At 45.4% G+C, this 22152-nt stretch overlaps 1 protein-coding gene and 1 long non-coding RNA gene across 5 annotated transcripts in view; both read left to right on the plus strand.

Moving 5' to 3' along the window:
• The first annotated feature begins 3784 nt into the window (after positions 1-3784).
• Positions 3785-8051, plus strand: LOC129382042 (uncharacterized). Its single transcript, XR_008610124.2, has 3 exons — positions 3785-3875; positions 4690-4801; positions 5013-8051. It is a non-coding gene; the product is annotated as an uncharacterized lncRNA (long non-coding RNA).
• A 6407-nt stretch (positions 8052-14458) lies between these two features.
• LOC126519693 (uncharacterized protein CG1161) overlaps positions 14459-22152 on the plus strand; it is a 43262-nt gene continuing 35568 nt past the window's right edge. For all 4 annotated transcript variants that reach the window (XR_008610106.2, XR_008610107.2, XM_055065342.2 and 1 more), the window contains exons 1-2: positions 14459-14583; positions 20033-20142. Coding sequence is in view for 2 of the 4 variants with exons in the window: in XM_055065342.2 (XP_054921317.1) it covers positions 14515-14583; positions 20033-20142 (179 nt within the window). In the remaining 2 variants the exon portion in view is untranslated. The remainder of the gene's footprint in view (positions 14584-20032; positions 20143-22152) is intronic.

Here is a 22152-nt window from a genome sequence, read left to right on the forward strand (position 1 = left end):
CGCCGCGTGCGCGTTTTCGCACCGTGCCATGAGCTTTAGGCCGCAGAATATGAGCATTTAACAGTATACAAGCCACCATTGTTGCGTGTGCGCTATCAGAGCTGTTCAAAAATAATTTCGTTGTAGAGACTTCGACGCCTATATCTACGGCGACTGTGATGTGCCATCGCGACGATTGAATCTTTTTCTTTTCTAAATTCTTGGACGTTTCAATATTATTTCTCGAGTTGCGTCGGACTATATGTTTATCGGTGTTCTCAGTGTGCGATTTCCCACTGCTTCTTTTTTTGTTATCCAGTGCATTATTTCATAACACAAACATGGCCATATGACATGCTTTCTTTTTAATGTGCTTCTTACAGCTCTCTTTCCACTCCAGTGAACTTGCCAGTATCTATAGCATCGAAAAGTTCATAAACCAAACCGTCATGACATTAGTCGGGCAGCGTACTCGGGCAAGCGTCTCAGGGTGCGTTTTTCGAATATCGCAGACCCGGCGCCGTGGCATAAATCTTCCTCGCGTCTGCGCTTGCTGCATACCCGAGTATTAGCCGATGACTGTTTGCCGGTTTTATGTTTCGCGAGCCAAGCTTCACGCGGCTTCTTTTCCTGCGACTACGTATGAATAAGGATGACACCGGGCTCCGTTGCGTACGTCCGGCACTGCGGCACTGAGCAGTAGCCTACCATGTTGCGCGCCTTCAAAGGCAGCCACTACCTATTGTAATGCTTTCAGTCGTTGTAAAGGAGACACTCGAAGCGGGAAAATCTCGCCACTAAATGAAGACCGCAGCGTACGAGGGAACTTATCTCGTTTCCAGCTCGCTTCGGCGCTCCCGAAGCAGCCGACGCGGCCGCTATGTCCACGTTATCCCTAATAGCACGTCACACCGACGGTGGCGCCAACTTTACAGTGGTGGAGCTCGAGGCCAATACACGCTGTTTTTTCTGCGCCAGATAACACAGGGTGCTGCACTGATACCTTGTGATAAGCGCATGTGCACATCTTCTGTCAGACTGTAAGGCTTGACAACCAATACAAATGCGGCATCGTGGCAAACACGGCTCACGTCACAAGAAAAAAAAACAACATTTTTGTAAAGTTTTAATTAGTAATTTTAACGGGAACATTGCATTTGCAAAATTGAAGGCCGACATTCATATCTTCACTCTTAAAACGGTTGCACCCTTTGGGGTGTATATCTGTCCCACAACAATAATCGTCATCTGCCTTGCTTGCGTTTCCTTTCTTGAAACTCGGCGCTCGCTACTTTCCTGTCGAGAATGCTGCGTCACACTGATAACGCGCATGCCGTTCGTGACTGGGAAGTACCGGGCTCGCAGCGTTAAAGAAAGGAAACGCGGGCAAGACAGATGACGATTATCGTTGTGGGACAAGATACGCCCCAAAGGGTGTAAATTTTTCTAAGAGTGTTTTCCCAACAACAACTTCACAAAAATCATCGTAGGTACTATGGCCCGCAGTATTTTGGCTGTGGGCAGCCCTGAAAGAAAACGAAAATTAAATTGTGTCTCAGTGACGCTGATCTCCCCACCATATTAGAAAAACGGAAAACGCCAACTGCCTCCCTGCTGCGCCGGCGCCAATGCTATGACAATTACTAGTTCTCTTCATTCTGATCAATAAAGCCTTGCTTTATTTGCTGCTATACGGACAAACGTGATTATCCGAGCTGCGGTACCACCAAAAGATTGGGAACAGAAGAGAGCAACGCTTCGCGTCGATTCTTGGCGTCACCATAAAAAAAAAAAAAAAAAATAAGACCGCGATGAAGCCCGTGCCAGCGAAACCTGTTGGTCTGTACTCGCAATGGAGATGGTTGAAGGATCAACGTACGTCACTGGTCCACTATTTCATATTTCTTTCGCTACTGCCATACTTGGCGCCGCCCGCAGTGCCAAAGTACTGTAGGTTGTAGCACCCAAAACGGTTTTGTTTAAGTTTTTGTTGAGTTAATAATATGACTTTGAGCCCTCAATTCTCGAATTGAAGTGCTTCCTCTATAAGTATATATTACGGAATTATTAAGGTTAAGGTTATTACTTATCTTCCATATTTTTCGCGCTACCGAGTTCCTAGTAATCACAAAAAGACATAACTTCATAGAATCTCGATCGGGAAATATCCTTACAAAATTCACCTTTCTTTTTATAAAATTATGTGCAGCTGAAAGAGACACTGTACTTGTGACATGAAGTCACACAACAACAACAGTTTTCTGAAACTTTCGAGCGTAAGAAGGAAAGTGTGAAACATAACGGTAGGTTTCGCAGCGGCTTCTCGGAGCGAGCGGGATAGGGGAAGTAAAAGCGAGCCGGACATCGCGGCGGGCCCGCGACTAGGGTGCGTGCGTCTATTTGTCGTACAAAAAATTACCGACGATTACGTTACTTCCTAATGCGAAATTTGAGCGCAGCAAATAAGCTGTTTCACCTTTTCGATAGATTGAGGCAAAGAAATCGAGCAACACATGTATGCGCTATCACATAATTTTTTTTTTTATTTTTCACACGTATTCCTTTAACAAAGACTCCACTAACAGTTCTTGACAGTCATGAAGGAAGCTTTGTGGTCGGAGAAATAGACTGATATATGTTCGACTTGGTACACCAGCGGCAATTTCGGCTCGGGCGGTGCACATATACAGATCCGCCGCCACCGATCTGGCTCTCTGATTGCCACCGCACAGGGCGAACGGCAGCGGCAATTTCGGCTCGGGCGGTGCACATATACAGATCCGCCGCCACCGATCTGGCTCTCTGATTGCCACCGCACAGGGGTTGCATTGGAGGAGGAGCGAAGAAAGGAATTAAGTTCGAGCCGGCGCTTTGACAACCGGAGACTCGCAGGAAGAGGGGGGAGGGGGGCGGCGTGTACACCCAGCGGCAAACGATGGGGGCAGAAGCGCGCGCAGCAAGCGGACAACACGATAAAGGGAGGAGGGAAGAGATAGCAGCGACTGACTGATGCCGCTGACGCCGATAGTGAGTCAACCCCAGCTGCGGAGTTGGTTTCAGGGACAACGCCGCCGATGCCGACACAAACAATATGATACCCTCGCTTCCGCAGCGCTAAGAACCAGGTCTAGCCGTGGGAAGGTGGTCACGTATTCGTCGACGTGCCGGGGCCTACGTGAAATAACCGGCGCGTCGGCAACTGAAGAGCACCATATCCGCCACACAAGAACAGGGGGGGGGGACCCTTTCCTCCTCTTTCTGCATGGCGGCGACGGTGTTCTATGCAGTCACGTTATCTTGACTCTCTAGCGGCGTCAGCGGCATCCAGCGGTATCAGCAGGGGTAGCACACTCTCAAGTTCAACAAATGGCCACAGAGGGCGAAAAAATCGACCCCGCGGCGCTGCTAAAGAAACAGGCATAGTACACCAATTAAAAAGGTTCCCCGTTGAGCACATTATCTCCCGCTAGAGGCGCCGTAGTAAGCGCAATTTAAACCTACAAACTTTCTTCAACAGTAAACGAAGCGTTTTTATTGCATGATAAAGACTACAAAATTATAATTCCTAATTTTACATTGTACTTTTCATTACCAACTTTGTTGTTTTTTGTCATTTTAAACGCAAAATAGCGTTCAGCATCATCCACCTCCCACGTGACCTCTGGCCTGGATTTAAAATTTTTACCGGTATGTTCGCGTGCGCGGCAGGTACGGATTCCTTGGTTCGTACATTGGTTGGTTATTTTGTGCTAACACCAGTTTACTGCGCTTCGATGTCTCGCGTTATTTAATTTGGGGTGTAAGCCTGAAAGCTAGGTTTCAGTCGTGAGCCATGTGGAACACGTCTGCATCGAAATGGGAGCCGGGTCCTGCTGCAACTGGGGACAGCAATACCGGTGAGTCGTTTAACATCACTGCTTCAATCGCTATGTAATTTATTCGTCTCGTTAACTTAACGAACTAGATGCTGCATTGCATAAGGGCAGTCAGGACCCTCCGTTGCTGTTTCCGAAATAAACTTTCAGTTGCGAGGCCATCATTATACACACATTCACGAAAGAGAAACGATATCGGAACGCGCGTCACATTTTTCATCTCGTTGTAGCCGTAGCCATAAGTGACTGAGTTGCCTTATCAATATATTTTTTTTTTCGAGTCCGCCGGCAACTTCTTTCGTTCACAGAACCGAATAACCTTTTGATAAACTGAAGCTAAAGTACTGAATTTAATGTATTAAACAGTTGCACACATGATAATTCACCCATATTTCGTACCTGTTGGTTCCAAATGTTCTTGCTGTTCAGTTTGGCTTACCTCAGGACATCTATTTTTGCAGTAGTGAAGCGGTGCATCACGTTCATGCACAAAAAGAATGCATCATTTCTAATAGCTTCATGTCTTTCATCTATTTGCTTGTGAAATCAGCAGTGTGATCTGTTCTAGTGTATAAACGAGCGCACAAATGTTCTTATTTGTGATCTTAATAATACTTAAGCTGTTGACATGCATTGTAGTTACGCAGACATCAATTTTACGGAGAGTAACCATATTTATTTACCATGCTGCTTAAGCACCCTAGAAGAAACAGTGCACATTTGCATGTGTTCTGTAGTCACAAACCATTGCAATGTATATGTCGCACCTTTACGCATTTTATATTGCAAAATTGTGCTTGTTCAATTTCTGATGCAGTCAAAATTTCTGTTCCAGACATGCAGTAATGAGGATGGCACCAGTATAAAGCCACACACTCCATGCACTAAACAGAAGCTGCTGCCTGCTACAACAAGGTCATTGTGTGAACTTTGGCTGCTACTACAAGGTAAACAACACCTGGTTCAGAAATAAATATGCTTGATATATGCTGTATTGGCTTGCTAGTCTTGAGATACATATCAGTTGTTTGTAGAAGATGATATGAACATTTGTTCATGTTTACCGTTCAGCATAATTAGTTCGAACATAAAAGAAAACACTACATGAGTTTGGATAATCTCTGCTGTATCTCATGTGCCATTGTTCTGCCCCAACAGAGTCTGTGCCAAGTACATCTTGGTCATCACGGGAGCCCCCATCTACACCAACAGGAAGGGGCTGGAGCTGAATTCGCAAGACCACAAACAAAGAAGCCATTCCAGAATTATTTGGATGAGATATCAAGTCTACGGACGACTGTTTCAAGAGTGAAAAGAGCCTACGCCATTATTCCACCAGCACGGATATTGGCCGAGTCATCCAGGTACCTCAACAACAAAAATTATTTGTCTTCAGATGTACCTGCAACCTCTGAACAAGCACAGATGACGCTGGCTAAGAGTGTTCTGTCAGCTTGCCCTTCCTTAGTGAGCTTCCTGGCCTTGCCAGTTCTTGCCAAGTATAATTTTGTTTCAATGAATGCAAGCTTTTTCATTCCACACTTTTGTTAGAGATCATTCCTATTCCTCATACAAACAATAAAGGTCAACCGATTCTTTGCTCATACTTAATGCCAGTCACTGTCTAGTAGCATAACATATGTGTAGCAGTTCTTTCTAGTGTATGTTGCCATGTGCAATTCCTCTCCTGAAATAGCTGATGCAGCATTGGCGTGTGTCTTGCATTAACCTTTACACTGTGTGCTATGTAGCATTTAACTTTTGTTAATGTTTTTGGCTTTCAATGCTTGCAAGGTAGAGTGGCTTCTTGAATGCAAGCTTTCTCATTCCCATATTGAATTCCTAGTCTCATTCAGGATTGCTATTCTTGCTCGACAGCCTGTGTTTTTGTGCAAGCTACATTGAAGTGATTGATTGCAGAATCTGGTTTCGGCGCTGTCCGACTTGGTACTTGTCACAGTGTTACGTTTCTCATATGTGGGAGCCTGGTCAGTTGCATTGGGAAACAGTCTCTCGAGGCAAGCACCTGCTCCTACAGTCCGCACAGTGACATAGACTGCGAATTTACACGCACACCATGGTTGGTGCTCCCCGTTCCATCCTTTCCTGCCGCTGCCGTGTGCAAATTTTGCTTGTGGTCTTCCTCGGCCATGATTTGGCGTCAACGGAGACTCTCATACATAATTACATGGTTCTAAGTGCATGAAGTTGATATCCACATGTGTGGAAAGGCCTGCAAAAGTGACTGCAAAATAGTGATGTTCACAAAACCGACCATGCCCATATATAGAGAATGTGGGGGACCAAGTGTGAGTTACACATTAGTGGCATGCAAAAGAACAAAAAAAAAACATGCAGGTTGGAAAGGCGGTAACGCTAAGATGCCGGGCACTCCATGTCACTGTTGGCTGTGGCAGCAGATGCTTGCGTCACCCGATTGCTTCGCAATGCAAGCTGCTCATATTCAACGCCGACTGTCGGTGCAAACATGTGGGACACACTGTCCAATCTGCTTGCGCTGCTGGTTGTTGCTTGTTACCAGACTGCAGTGTGCGACGAAGGCAAGCACTATACCTACAGTCGGACGGTTGAATGTGCCGCAAGCAACCCGTGTGCGTGTATGCTCACTGTTGTCATGTAGATCGTAGCCAATGCATAGTGCCAATGTATAGATTGAGCATTATGTTAGAGTATGCTGAAGTGATTTGATTGCATAATCTTGTTTCAATGTTGTCCCACTTGGTCATGGTTGCCGTGTTACATTTCTGGGATGTGGCAACCTGTTCAGTTGTATTGGCCAATGGCCTCTCGAGGTAAAGCATCTGCTCCTGCAGTCCACACAGTGACACAAACTCCCTGTTTACATGTAGTGTGATTGGTGCTCCCTGTTTGTCCTTTCCTGCTGCAGCCGTGGGTAAAGCGTGCTTGTGGCCTTCTTTGGCCATGATTTGGCGTGAACAGAGACTATCATACATGATTACATGGTTTGAAGTGTATGAAGTTGATATCCACATGGGTGGAAAGACCTGTAAAAGTGGCTGCGAAATGGCGATTCCCACAAAACAGACCACATCCATATTGAGAGCAGGTGGGGCACCAAGTGTGAGCAACACATTAGTGGCCACCGAAAGAACAAAAAGAAACGTGCATGTAGGAAAGGAGGTAACACTAGGATGCCGGGTAGTTCATGTCGCTGTGTTGGCTATGGCAGCAGGTGCCTGCGTCACCCGATTGATTCGCAGTACAAGTTACGGTGACTGTCAGTGTAAACAGGTGGGGCACTGACCAATCTGCTTGTGCTGCTGGTTGTCACTCGTTACTAGACCACCATGTGCGACGTAGGCAAGCACTGTGCCTGAAGTCGGATAGCTGAATAAGCTGTATGCAATTTGTAGTGCGTGAATGCCCACTGTTGTCATACGGATCTTAGCCAATGTACAGTGTATTCTCTGAACCTTATGCGGTGATTGAATGCAGAGTCTAATTTGATAATGGTCGCCGTGTTATGTTTCTTCGATGTGGCGACCTGGTTAGCTGCATGGGCAACAGTCTCCCGAGGTAACCATCTGCTCCTGCAGTCCACACAGCAACAAAGACTCCCAATTTACATGCACCGTAATTGGTGCTCTCCCCATTCGACATTTCTTGCTGCAGCCGCCGGCAAATTATGCTTGTGGGCCTTCATCGGCCGTGATGTGGCATGAGCGGAGACAGCACACGTTATTACATGGTCCGAAGTTGATAGCCACATAGGTGGAAAGGCCTGCAAAAGTGGCTGCAAAATGGTGATGCCCACATTGAGAATGTGGGGCACCAACTATGAGTTACACATTAGCGGCCCCCGAAAGAACAAAAAGAAACGTGCAGGTTGGAAAGGCGGGAACGCTAAAATGCCGTTTAGTCCATGTCGCTGTGTTGGTTCCGGCAGCAGATGCCTTGCGTCACCCGATTGCTTCGCAATGTAAGTTACGGCGACTGTTAATGCAAACAGGTGGTGCACTGCCCAATTTGCTTGCGCTACTGATTGTCGCTCGTTACCAGATCGCCAAGTGCGGCGACGAAAGTGAGCAGTTTACGAGCTCGCGTTAATGGTTTCAGCGCATCTCGACATGCAAATTTTATTTCTGATCTTGTATGAGAAGGTGCACTGCTTTTCTTCTGCCAATAAAGTTGCACGTCCTGTTCACTCACTTGTGGCTTGTTTGTATGGGCGTCAGTAGAGGCTCTTTAGTCTCCTGGCCATTAAAACGCGGCAGCTGAGGCATGCCGCAAAGCCAGCGAGGCGAGCACGGCGCGTACCCAGCGTACGGCACCGGTATAAAGCGGCCATATTGAATATTGTACTAAAAAAAAAAAGACAGTTCCGCTTCCTCTTTAAGTAGCGCCATCTGTCGGGCCCCCCACTAAGTTCCATGCGCTGCCGCTTCTTATTTTCGAACCACTGTGGAAGGTACAGTTTCCCTTCTCTAAAGTTGTTCTTTATTCTATGGTATCAGTCGGTCGCTGCTAGCGCTGGGGGGATGAAAGGGGGGCGGAGCTGGTTACGAGGCCGACGACAACGCCGACGACGACGCGAAACCCAGGAACGGACGCCAAAGAGCTGCGCTCTAAAATCCCTCACGTGACCTGATCCTAGGTGCCTAGGGACAGCATCATTTAGGGATTTTTGAGAAGGCGCGATGCTGGCGCCGAGCGACGCCGTGGCGAGTTCGTCCTCGGCGTGATCGTTATCTGGACCGCGCGTTGTTCAACATTGCTCATGTAATCGTGCGTGCGTTGCTTGTGTGTTGGTTGTAGGTTCTGTGTTACTTGGCGGAAAGCCGTGAGTAGTGGCGGTGCGGCAGTGCGGCTTTGGCCTCGATGAGCTCTGGCACTACAGAATCTACGTTGTGTGACCCGTGCTTTCTTGAGAACCCGGCGGTGGTGACAATTGAAATATCGAATTCGAAGTTGCCTAGCGCCTCGGCAGCAAAGTTCTGCGAACCGCGATGTGGCGTCGCCGTGTCCGACTTTGCTTAACGGACATCGAGGGATGTGCTGCTCGCTGCAAGTCATGTAAATGCAACTGCGTCGACCGCCCACTGTTCAGCGCTGAATGTGTGTTTGGTGTGCTGTGCTTGAAACGAGTGGTGCAGCCGTGCAGCGGGGGTGGCAGAGGAGCAGAGTGGCTTAGGGGCTCCGTTTGCGCGTTCACAGACATGTCCCGTCTTGGTCTCATTAGCGCCTGTCGCGGGACTGTCGTGTGCTAGCTCCTTGCCTAACACACAGCATGTTCACGTTTTTCCGCGCTATATGTCATTTGCATGACGGCCGAGTTGAAAACGAGACATAAAAGATTACTTTCTATTGTGGAAGTTCTGGAAGTCTTATTACGCAAGGAGTGCGAACGTGAACATAAACACATATGTGTGTCTAAAATTTTGAATTACCTATAATACCCTTTACGACTGATAAGTGGGCTACACGGCCTGTGTGAATCAGCTACCGTATGTTGCGACACTCTTACGTGTGGTAGACTGATGCATGGTGCGCGTTTATTTCTGTACTGTTGTAAAAACCATTTGTTTATTCACTCAATACAAATGTACGGCTTCTTCGCCGCAGTACATTTTAGTTACGCGGTGAAGCATACTAAAAGTGGGAGGGGGCCACTATCAGCCAGCATAGTATGTCCACTTAGGCGACCTGAGAGGCGGCGGGTTCGCGAGCGTATGATTAAAGAACTCTTATTATGTCCAGTGACAGTGGCCCCTTTTCACTTTTAGTATGCTTCACCGTACATTGCTTAGGCTTCACCGCGAAATATTAATGTATTGCGAGAAAGATAATCCTAAAAAGCCTAATTATGCAAAGTTTCTATTGTAGCTTGCTACACCGCAATACAGGGGTGAAAATTAGCGTCATGCAGTAAAGCATACTAAGAGTGGAAAGGGCACATAGGTTTACACTGTGCTCATTATTTTCAATTGTGACCTAATTTGCAAGTGCATCTGTGCTCGTGGTAAGCTTCATTGACAATTCTTTGTACATTACAAATTAATAGAGAATTTTAGAATAGGGGCCCCAATATTTTGGGGCCCCAAAGAGCTTTGCGGGTGTTAGCGTTGGGGCACGCTGGAGTGAAGAGTTTTAGAATAGGGCTTTGCGTTTGCAGATAGCGTCTTGCGCTGACAGCGCCACTACGGCGTCTAAGAAAAACGATTAAAAATAATTGAATAAAGTATACCATCTTATGATATGAATAGTAATTTTGACTTGCGTGTATTCGCGTTTAATTACAATTTAGAGGTTATTCTTCAAGCAGCAAACAATTAGTTGTGCTTAGTTTGGAGCAACAAAACCAACTTTACGTGCCTTCACCAGCCAAGCTTAGCCGTGTTAGGCCTACGAGCCATAAAATCCACACTCGAATTCGGAATCAGCGGCGTCTAATGAATCAATCTTCATAACACACGCTAGTTGAGAGAAAGCGATAACTGCAGTCACTTCTCCTAGCTTGCGAACTTCACGCATTACCGCGAATCGAACCCAGTTTGGTGCTAGGTTAGAGCCGTCGCTTCGATGGGTGCCGCCATGTTTGTTGACGCAAAGCTTTTGGGAACGCTATTTGAGCTCCCGCTAAATCGGTGAAATAGCGTTCCCAACGCAAAACCCAAACGCAGTTTGCGTCTCGCGCATGCGCAGTGGCTTCGACGCTATTTCTTTGGGGCCCCAAAACGTTTGGGGCCCCTATTCTAAAACTCTCTATTAATATTGCAGGGAAGCTTACTAAAGCACATTCGCCATTATGGTATGCGTTATTCACCTTCAATGCAGGAGCACAATGTGGATTCTTGCCCCTGCTTTTGGGTGGACTGCACATGCTCTTTGTGAAATGATTCATTTCATTGATTCATGCTTTGATTAAGCGCGAGACCTAGCAATGAGTAGCCCAAATATAGATTTGAGAACACCAAAACGAATTCAGCAGTAAGAAGCTAAAGGGTTGTTTCGGTGTAGAGCAGTGGCCAAGTCTGGATATGAAAGAGGAGGAAAAAAAGCCGAGTCTTTCCACTTCAACACTGGGAGGCACAACTCCCACAAATAAGTACGACTCTTACTTATTTTACTTTTAAGATTACCGACTTGCATTGGCAAGTGTTTAACAAATGCTGCATGAAGTAAGCTTCCTGCGCATATTTTACCAGCTACTGCATCATTGTTTCACATTATGAGTGAAACTGCAATTTTCTTTATGCCACAACTTGCCCAATCTTGTGTTTTGCAGTAGGATGTTAGCAGTGCTATTAAGGCACTTAAATACTCATGCATAGTAGTAGAGAGAAAAAAAATAAAAGTAAGAAAGCAGTGGCTTTTCGTGCGTAGACTATGCATACACCTGGTGATCTTATGGTCATTTTTTCCCTATCTGCTAAACCATTCTGAACAAGAAAAGTTTATACACAATTAGTTTATACACAGACCACAACTAAACCACAGGTATCGTTGGTAAGCAAAGTATATTTATTCGGTGACATTTTCTGCAGCCCTGCTATTGGGCTTTCCTTCCTTCATTTTCACCTGTGCAGATTCATTAAGAAGTGATGAGACAGTTTGACAATTTTAATAGCTGAAAGCCTTAACGAAGCCTTTTTCAGGTTGTTTATTCTTGGTTTCAGACTCTGCACATTGCATGTTTTCTGTGTTTGTTGCTTTTTCTTTATGGGTAGGGCATGTCAACATTTTTTACACCATGTCAAGTATGTGGTGCCATAGACTGTTCTTAGATGGAGTCTTGCCCTTTCATTCTGTACAATATGATGTCGTTTTTTGTTGTGTCCAAGGCCGTTTTACAGCGTGATTGTAGCATTTTGCTAAGTTTTGCCTCTGTCACCCAAGCTTGAAAGATTGCTACCCACTGCTGGTGGCATGACACATGTGACATTTCTTGAAAAGAATATTAGGTAAATTTTGGTGTGGGTGGGAATCATACCCGGGCCTCTGGAGTGCGAGACAAGCACACTTCCCCAATGCCACGGTTGCTCCACGGTTCTGATGGGCTAAATGAGCGTCCAGTGTGTGCATCCTTGTGCACGTCACGTAGCAGCGCTAGTGCGTGCGTCGTTGTGCTTGTGGCAGTGCAGCCAATGGGTAGGAGGTGACGCCACGTCACGAGTGTATAAAGTGAGTGTGTATAATAAAAAGCATTAATGTCCAATTAAATGTCGCTGAGTGGTCTATGGAATTATGAACTCCTTGTGGGCATATGAGGACACTAAGATGCTTGGCACATTTTCATTTGGTCTCACCAAGGCACAGAAAAGCGGCCGAGAGCTTGCACAGACAAGGAATGTGGACAAAAAAGAAGCATTTCAGCAAAAGGACTAATGCTTTCGCATTCCCACACATAAGCAGTCATAAGTGTCCCTGCCGAATTTATTATATCAGTATTGCCTTACGTGGGACAATTCTAACTCACCAATTATTGTAATTGCAATTCACTGCTGAATCCTGTGATTGAATTAACCCTTCACTGATATATAGGGTGTCCCAGCTAACTTTGGACAGAGTTTAAATATATGCGAATGCCACACAGCTGGACAGAACCAAGGTAATGTTGTTTGCCGACACTTGGAGATACTCACATTACTTCTTTTTCGTTCTACCTAAATACATAATTAGTCCTAATTAATTAATCAGCTTCTCAAGTATTGTTGTTAGATTAAAAGTGTCAATGAGAAAATTGCCATAAAAGGAAGTGTGTCGCTTATCCTGTGCACCGGTTCTCTCTTTGAATTGCAATTTGTTGCCTATATTTGCTCTTTTGTTGCATTTCAGATTAGGAATGGCTATCATAATTGACATTTAACCATATTGCACACAATGTGGATGATATGTAATTGCTATATATGGCCACCATAAATATAATAGAAGTTAATAATTCAAGAATAGTGCCTTTGCATGGTGATGCAGCCATGAATTGTGGCTATAAGGTACCAGTACTGCAGGTAGCACTGTTTGTGCAGAATATAGTTCAACTCTGCTACTTTCAAACATCGTTTTTATCTGCATTTATATAGCTCCAGTTTCTATGAACAACACACATCTGGTGGAAGTGGCTTGCACCTGCAGTTGGGTCCAATTAATAGCCAAATTTCTGCCCATTTTCATGTTATTAGCATATTAGTAAAGGCAGTCGTTTTTATAGTAGCCTGGTTGCCCAGTGTAGAAGCCGCTGCAGGGTGTCAGGATCTCATACACATCTTCAGCTTTGCAGGGGACACAGCATCTGGCAGATAGTTTGTCACAGGCCATGTCTTTGGGGCAAGTTGGGTTTACTCACTTGCAAAGGGAGAACCAAGCTTGTTGGATAAGAATTAAACCACCTGTACACTCAGTGGCCTTCTTCATTTTGTGTGACATATATGGTTATAGCTACCCTTGCTTTATGCACTTCTTGTCCGGCAGCAGTCCTGCTTTTGAAACACTCAGGATAGCTTTCAGCAAGCTGGACAGGAATAACACTGAAAAACCAGCAGATGTTAATTGTCGCACTTATCATGCGAAGCTTCGTACAGTATGATGAGGGCGTAAATAAATGAGGGTGTTCCTCAAGGCCTTGTAGTACATGTCACGAGTTTGGAGGAACATGATTTATAGCACTTTTTTGATCGCATGCCATAGGTTTAGCAGGTGTGGCCATGGTTGAAGTGCGGTGCAAGGTCAAGAAAACAGATATCTATGAGCAGCACCCTGGTAAAGCAGACTCTGGGAAAACTAGTGGGAAGCCTGTTGAACATCTGGTTGACCCACTGGCTGGCTCCATCAGGCAAAGTATGATAAAGAGAAGGAAGTCATCAACACGTCAGAAGGTTTTTACATCTAAACACTGTGCTAAGGCCATAGCATGCCAACAAGTCTTAGTGCGCAGGCTAAGCATGACCAACTACATATGCCTTCTGTTCAGACATTGCTCATTGTAACTAACAAGGATAGAGTGGACAAAAAAAGAACAGCAGCTCTATTAATTTGGTTTCACTGGTATCAACAGTGTTTTGTAAGCGTACATTGCCATACTCCCCAATGCCTTCTTGGGTGACATCAGCAAGGACCAGCTTGAGGCAAGGGGTAATAGATGTCTTTACAAGCTAAACATGCATGCATGCATGGAGAGCACATTGTGTCCAAAAAGTAGGCACTTCACAGGGGCACTGGAGAAGGAACAGATTATTAACAGTGGGCAAAGACAAGCTACTAAACACCCAACACTGTTGCCATGTAACGACCCCTGAAACAATCCCTCTTAAAGAGGAAATCATCTTTGTGTATCCATAAAGAGGGCAGATGGGCAAAGCCCCTGGCTGCCCCTTCAAGATGTTTAACTGTTGTAGATGTCAAGGCTGGACCGTCACGGTATCACGGACATTTTTTTTTACGACGGGTTGTACAAAAAGCGATTACCGTAGTCGAATGTGAAAATGTATATACATATAAAACTGAAAATAACAATGGCTATATTTGGCTACAAATTTGTTTTGCTCTTTTTTGTGTTTGGCTACATTTGGGCTACAGTTTCTCTAGTTTTGGGCTACGTTACGTTGTCCGACCTGGCAACACTGATCTGATCTAAAGCCAGTCCACCGTCAGCTGTTTGTTGGGGCGGACAACAGTGCCTGCTACAATGAAGCCCGGGGAGCTTTGTTCTTTCGTGATTATATTCGTCCTTTTAGCCTTTGTGCACTACTGTGAGGTAAGTAGATAACGGCTGGAACGCTCTTGTTGCTTGCCGCCCGTGTTTTAGAGCAGCGGTTGCATGCTTGCGCTCGCCCATCGTCAAGGTTCGCCCCGACGACGCACAGCTGTCTGCGTGCACCTTTGACGTAGCTTGCTTCGTGCCCGTCGCTTCGCGAACCGCTAAGAATCGTGCGCCGGTCTAACTTCGTATTGGGCATTTTATCATACCGAGCTCGCACGGGCCAAGCACCACAGCCGAAACTTGTTGACACATTCGAGTGCATGCTGTCGTGTGTACGAAATGACGGGGTGGAAGGAACGCTTATCGAATCCCAGTGTTGGGCAAGTTGGCGCACCTTCGTATTGAGAAAATCGGAAGCGATGACTCGCAATACAACTGCTCACTTACTAGTTTATTCAGGAAATTTTGTTCATTTTCATTTGAGAGCGTTTTACACGCTCTGCCACTACTTTGTTTTGAATGAGATTTTGATGTGGCGGACCAAATTACTGGCATGGTAATTCGCATGGTTTGAGTGTCTCGTTGTCGAAAGGCAGCGAAACGTCTTTGGAGCCGCTCGTCTCTCCACTGGCAATGAACGCGCACGGGCGTTCTTTTTTTTTTCCTTTTCTCCCGCGCGGCACCGAGCGCTTTGTTTGTTCAAGACGATGCAAAGTGATTTAGAAATTTTAGCTTGGTCTAGGAAAGTGCTTGGTCTAGGTGCCAGCTTTCGGCATGAAAATAAATATTGCATAATAAGGACCCAAGCACGAGCGAGTTGAAAAGCACCTGCCAAAGGAAAATGCGTATCATATGGCCCGTCATATGATACGCATTTGTTGCTCACTGAGATGCTGTCACGACAAAGCTTTGTGTTGTCTGATGCATCCTTGCACGCACTTAGTTACCCCTGCGTGGACTGAATATTCCTGTTCAAGGGTGCAGAGGTCGGCGTTGACATTGTGCAGCTGCTACTCAACTTCTGCTGTCACCCAGTTGTCACAATTGCGGATATCATAAAGGTATACTTGCAGGTGCTTATTCTTCTGGAAGACTGCGACGTGCTGTGATTTCTCTGGATTGACAGGTTGCCCTCAGATGCTGACACGTTTGCACTTGTGGTGACATGAAGATGCGGGTCCTACTCAGAGCCTCATTGAGTACTTTTTTGCTAGCAGCCACCATTCGCCATCATCTTGCAGTTTGTTCAGAGCATTTTCCAGAGTCTGTGGCTTTGTTTGCAAAGACCTTTCACTTAGATAACCTCACTGTGGGACTTCCGAATATGAATAATGCGCAGGGTATCGCATCAAAAACGGGGGAAAAAAGCATTTTTCTTGAACTGGAACTGAACCAATAGGTCACAATTCTTTTCACTCTGGAGTGATGGAAATTAACTGATTTTGGTTAAGATTGGCCACCTTTTCTGCAACGTTTCATCTATGCATTGCCTGCACTTGTGGCTCAACTATGCTACTTCATTTATACACACACACCATCTTCCCATGATTTTAAATGTAGCAGCAGCATTAGTACAGCTTTCAGTGCATTGTGTCAGAGGGCAGACTAGGTGTTGTGTTAGTGTGACAATATTTGCATCGCATCTGACACACAGACTCACCAGACTGCTATGCGTACAAAGTATCTTCTGAGGTAGTGGCGCGCGTATGCTTGTTGGTTGTTCCCACTGTGACTTTGATGAGCAGCAGGCATTGATCCCTTTGTTAGCACTGTTAACAACTTGCCATCCTGTGAAAAAGTGTTACTGGGTCGTTGACCGGTCATATCAATGAAGCGAGTCATCAAGGCCCTCTTAGAATATTTAGTTAACATAGGTCTAGATTCAAGGCTACGAACGGGTCTTGCAAACACGAATTTGTGCATAATTGTATCCTACTGCCAGTCTTCATCATTACGCACCAGTCCCTCTCTTCCCTTTCCCCCTGAGCAGAGCAGTAGGCTGGAGCACTCTACGTTTTCTCAATATTCTCTCTCCTTCAGTAAGTCTTTGCTTCACATAGATTTCAGCATTAGTGTTGGATCTGCCCAATTCTGTGGTAACTACATGTGGCCTGAAGAACAAACAGGCATAACCTTTTGGTGCAACTTAGCAGCAGCATCAAGCTCTTGTACAAAATAAATGTGTGCTGTTTTCCTCTAATCATTCTTGGTTATGCATGTGAGCCTGAACCGGTTCGAACCATTTTTTTTTTTTCACTCGGGAGTTCAACCAGAACTGAACAGGTTTTGGTGAACCGAGATAGAAACTGGAACAAAAATAGTTTTGGTTAGGCACTCTAGTAAAGCTGCAACAGTGTCCAATGAAATGCATAAAATATTCTCTCAAGCAAGCATGGAACAGCACAAGCGGGCCTCCAATTCAAATGAATTATGAAAACACTTCCTGGGCGACAAGGTTGCTGTTAAATACAGAGCGTGAGAGACTCCCTTAATCAAGTTTGTAGGCGTGGAATGGAAATGTGAAGGCAACCGCAATGCCCTCACTGTACATTAAGTGTCTGACTTCACATTGAATAAGCCTTCTGCAATGCGCATGCTTCAGACATCAGCAACGGTGTACAATCTTTTGGGATATCTAGTGTCATTTACGTGCAGAGCAAAGCTGGTTTTTTAAGATCTGTGGAAGAGGAATACACATGGGATAATGCCCTTTTACAAGAAGAACAAACGAGATGAAACGTCTGGCATACTGAATTGGCCAGCATGAACCCCTGTGGCATTCTATGTTATGTCTTCTTGCAAGCAAACAATACATTTTTCATTTAAGTGACACGCATTCTTTGACGCAATCCCCAGGGCATGCAGTGCCTGTGTGTGCTGTGCAAATGGAACCTGCAACACATGGCTTATGATAAGCAAGAGAGTGTTGCAGGACTAAAACAGATTTTGCTTCCCCATCTGGAGCTATTTGCTTGCATTATTGGCACGAGATTGTGTGGATACGTCAAGACAGTGCGATTGCTGAGCTCTGTTCCAGTTTTTGAGCAGGTTCACTCGGTGTCTTGCATTAGATTCAGAGTACGCTGACAAAATGAGAGCTGTTCATATGTCATTGAGTCTCCAAGCCTGACATCACCAGTCCAGCGGCATCATTGTTTCAGAAAAGACAATCCAGCTGACTTGGTAGCACGGGTAGTGTCATCCTCTTGTCTCATTGCGTCAAAGTTATGGTGGCACAGTCCAACCTCGCTTCATGATCTGTGATGACCCTTTCCTACTGACTATACTGAATGGCTAGAAAAATGTGAAGACTTGGTAAAAATGCCAGAAGGGATGTCAGTGTGTCCTTCTCCAGCTTCTGTTTCGAGCACTGTAGTACCTGTTAACAGGTACAGTACCCTGCACTGTTGAAAGTCACCAGTTGTGTCTGTTGTTTTGCTCAGAGCGCGTCGTCGAAACAATCTTCAACTGCTGGACCATAGGCCGCAGCAGAGCTTTTCAAGGCAGAGCACTACTGGTTGCAAAATGTATAACGAGATGTTCTTTGAAAAAGTTCGAATGCTGCATTTAGGGAAACGGCTGCCATCTACATATGCAAGACAGGAAGGAAAGCAAAAGGATAAAAAGCAACAGGACAGAAGAAACGCTGGTCTTCAACTTATCTTTACTATGGAGAACGAACCCTTGTAATGGACAGGCATGGGTACAATCAATGAGCATGCTGATAACTCGTCAAGCATGCATAACATGCATGCACAGGCCACCTTCTTGACTGTGTGAGCACAGCGCCAATTGTGCAGGCAAGTAAAGAATTTAATTATCTTTGTGAGCAGCTGCATGTTACAGACATGCAATGAGCTGTGATGGGCATGCACATTGATGGTACCCCTGCGAGTCATCACACGGGTTGTAACGTCCTTTGTCCACAGTAAAGAAAAAAATCCGTGGACACCAAACCACTTTTCATGGGTTGCGAGTGCGAAAGTGCTCATGTCCATTTGAACGCCGTTGAGCGGCCCTTCCACTTTTGCACTGCAAGTAACGTACCACAGCGATATACGGGCTGCCCAAGCCAGCAAGCAGCCTGCAGTGCCAATGCCGCATGTCACCGATGCCGTCAGTGGCGTGCGATGTTGCGGAGTCATACGGTCAAGGCGTGCTGCTGACGTGGTGTCAGCCTCACGCAACACGTGGTGCCCTGCTGCTGCAGCAGCTGTTCCGATTGGCCCACTCTGTTCTAACGAGACACACTTGCAACGTTCATGGCAGCCAAGAGGAATTCAGGTGCCGTTCCGCTGCTACAGGCGCTGCTGGCTTTCTCGCTTAATGGGCCATTTGAGGCTCTTGCATCAATAAGTTTCATGACCAGTGTTCCTTTTGTCCTGTTGTTTTCTGTCCTTTTTCCTTCCTTCTTTCCACTAAGCGCTGGAAACTATTTAGTATCATGGTTTAAACTATAGCCCAACTTGCTGTATTAAGGAACTAACATCAAAAGCACTTAAGCAGACAGTCATTGTCACTAAGAGTCAATAACAAGATGGCATAAGAGAAAGGTATTGTGTAATGTTCTCCATGGCAGGCAGGGCAGGCTCACAAAGTTTATGGGAAGCCTTGTGAATCTGAGGTGCGACATTTGTGTCCTGCATTTTTTTTTTCCCGAGCATGTTGCCATCTGCAACTGCTGCCATTATTACGGGCAGGCAGCCTGCCACTAGGATCTTTGAGATTTGTGTCTCAAAGCTGTGCTTTGCGACACAGGCACAAGACTTATTGCATTTACTCTCGCAATGTTCCCACTTCTTTTTGCAGAACATTGGTGCAAAGTTGGGGAGTTAATTACGTGGAGAAAATTTTCTAGGAGAATATTCTAGGTGCCATATAGAAAAATTGGGTGGCTGCAAATCGAAGTACTTATGCCATCCACTGTGAGTTCAGACAAAAATATTATGCACATCCAACGTGCATTTTGGAATCTATATACAGTGAAGCTTTTCTGAAGCAGTTAATGAAATACTGTAAATTTTCTCATGTCATTCCTGTGTCTTTGGCTTAAAGGAAACTGCCGCATGCATGTGCTCTCATGCTACGCAATGCACGAGAGCACTCTTATATTGCCTTGTATTTCTTCTCATTTGTTTTACATTGTTGCCCCCATCGAAACATGGCCACTGGGGATGAGATAAAACCTGCAACCTCAGCCTTAGCAGCGCAACGCCAGCGCCACTAAGCTACCATGGCGAGTGCTTGCATGTCATCTGTGTTCTGTTGCACCATCCTGAATCTTGCGTCATGTGCAATCTTGCATGTGGCCCAATCAAGGCACCTGGCGATAACTATTGGATTTTCAAATTTCGGAGTGCAACTGCACTCTTTGGAAGTGCACCACGACCAAATGGTTTCCAACCGTGCCACCGCTCCTTTCGCATTGTCCGTGTATTCTGCATGTTGTTTCAGTACCTCCATTATGGTTTGTGTGTGCCTTTCTCTCCCCGTGTGCTGCCAGGCGCAGTACGAGGATGTGCGCTGCAAGTGCATCTGCCCAAGCACCGCAGTGGTCAAGGGCTCCCAGACAAACCGCAAGCTCTACATCATGAATGTACCTCCACAACGATGGTGAGGTTCTCACTGCTGCCAATTTCAGTCAGAGGAACGTGAAGACTCCTCCCATGAAAGCGCCATGCCCGTCCACACTAAAAAAATGTGACAAATGTATAGACTTGGGCATGTTCGTAATTAATCACAAAACAAGCACTGTGCAAAAGATGGGGACAAAGATAGAAAGATACACAAAGCACCGTATGTGTTTTTCTATCTTTGTCGTTTTTACACTGTGCTTGTTTTATAGTGAAAAATGTTGCACAATTTGCAACCTGTCAAATATTTACTGTACAAGAGAGTGAAAGGCCAACAGAAACGAGATATCGCTTGGGCTACATTGGTTGTAGATACTGCTAAGGACAGCTTTTGCTGGTTCTCGTGCCTTCCAATAGTCCTAGGAGTGTGGTTTGCCAGTGCCTGATATTTACACATGACTATGTAGAGGCTTTACCACATCCATTGCAATACCTTTACTGTAGCGGAGTACTGCTGTAGGTTGGGTGTGTTGGTATGCAAACTTCCATAACATTTTTGCGCAAGTAGAAATGGTCAAAAGGGACACTCAAACACTGCAATGCACTTCGTGGTATCTATATCTCCATTTTGTCCATGTCTGCTTGCGCAAAATTATAGCAGAACCTTTTCAGACGATTCACTAAATACAAGCTTATTATTTCTAAAGTCTCCTCTGTATCTAATACATTTTTCTCTGATCTGTGTCATCTCCGATGATACTGGAGTCTGGCTGCAAGTTCCACTGGCCCAATCCCATGGCCACGTCGGGGCTGCAGTGCAGGTTGCATTGCTGGCTATTATGTGGACTAATTTGATACTGACCGCCCACCACATGTGCCACACATTGTGGAACTTCCCTACGCCAGCGTCCCTATAAAAAATGCAAATATAATACCAGAACTTATTTGTGACTGCAAGAAGGAAATTTGCCAGACTCTACTGTAGTTGACGTCTACCCAATGCGAACCATTCTTGATTTGTAGAGAGGGGTTGTTCGAACAATGTAATTGTGTAGCAGACGGCTATGTAGAAATTATGGGCTGTAGTGTTTGTACTTATAGTCAGACAGAATGTTTGTAATGGCAAGGTATAAAATTGAAAGCAAAATATAACCCAATGGGGCATACCCAGTTTCCCTTGTGGCATGTAATTTTAGACTGCACTATCACCAGTTGACCCATGGAAATGCTGAGATAGGCTCGCCTGCCAAAAAGTGGCAGTGCCCTAAACAGAATGTTTCACATTAAAATAGTTTTTTCATCATATAATACATCCCATGAGCAATTGCTGTTATAATCTGTCTGTTTATTAGCCTTCACTTTCCTTGGACGACACTTTGTTGATGGATCCTTCCAAAGGTATTCATCTGCCATCTTTAAAGCATGCGGTCTTCAGTATTTCCTAAAAGCATGCATAGCAAGTGCATCAGCCTAATCAGAAGCCAGTGCGGTTCACACAGTGGGTAATCCAGTGCCTGCAGGCCTCGAAATCTGCGGGCACAATGCCTTCCTTCATCATCCTTTGCTGAAGTAGCTCCAATTCACTGCAGAAATGTCATAAGCTTTGCTGCTTTACATAAGCTGCCAAGTTTTTTTTTTGTCTCTGGGAAGACTCCTTTCTCGGTACCATGAAAGCTTGATCTCATCCTGGTATACTTTGTTTTCAGTTGATGCTTCAAAAGATATGTCAACATGTCGTGCAGAGCAGTCTTGAAGTTCAAGCAAACCGCCTGTAAAATGCCGGGCTTCCCGACTCAGTGTTGAAAGCTACAGTAGAAAGTTTCCTGTATAAAGTCAAAGGCAGAAAACAAGATGCAAGAACACCAGTGGAAGTGCAAGAAGTGATTACACTTAAGGTAACCCACCGTCTGAAAAAGTTAGTAAGCTGGCAGGGAGTTCCAATGGTTTACCCACCCAACGAACCTGCGAAGTTGTGCCCTCGTGTCTCTGAGAATGGTCATCAAACTGTAAGAGGCTACCAGAAAAGACACACGAGGCCCTAGATTTGGTG

The sequence above is a fragment of the Dermacentor andersoni genome, chromosome 10 (assembly GCF_023375885.2).
Source record: "Dermacentor andersoni chromosome 10, qqDerAnde1_hic_scaffold, whole genome shotgun sequence".
Lineage (NCBI taxonomy): Eukaryota > Metazoa > Arthropoda > Arachnida > Ixodida > Ixodidae > Dermacentor > Dermacentor andersoni.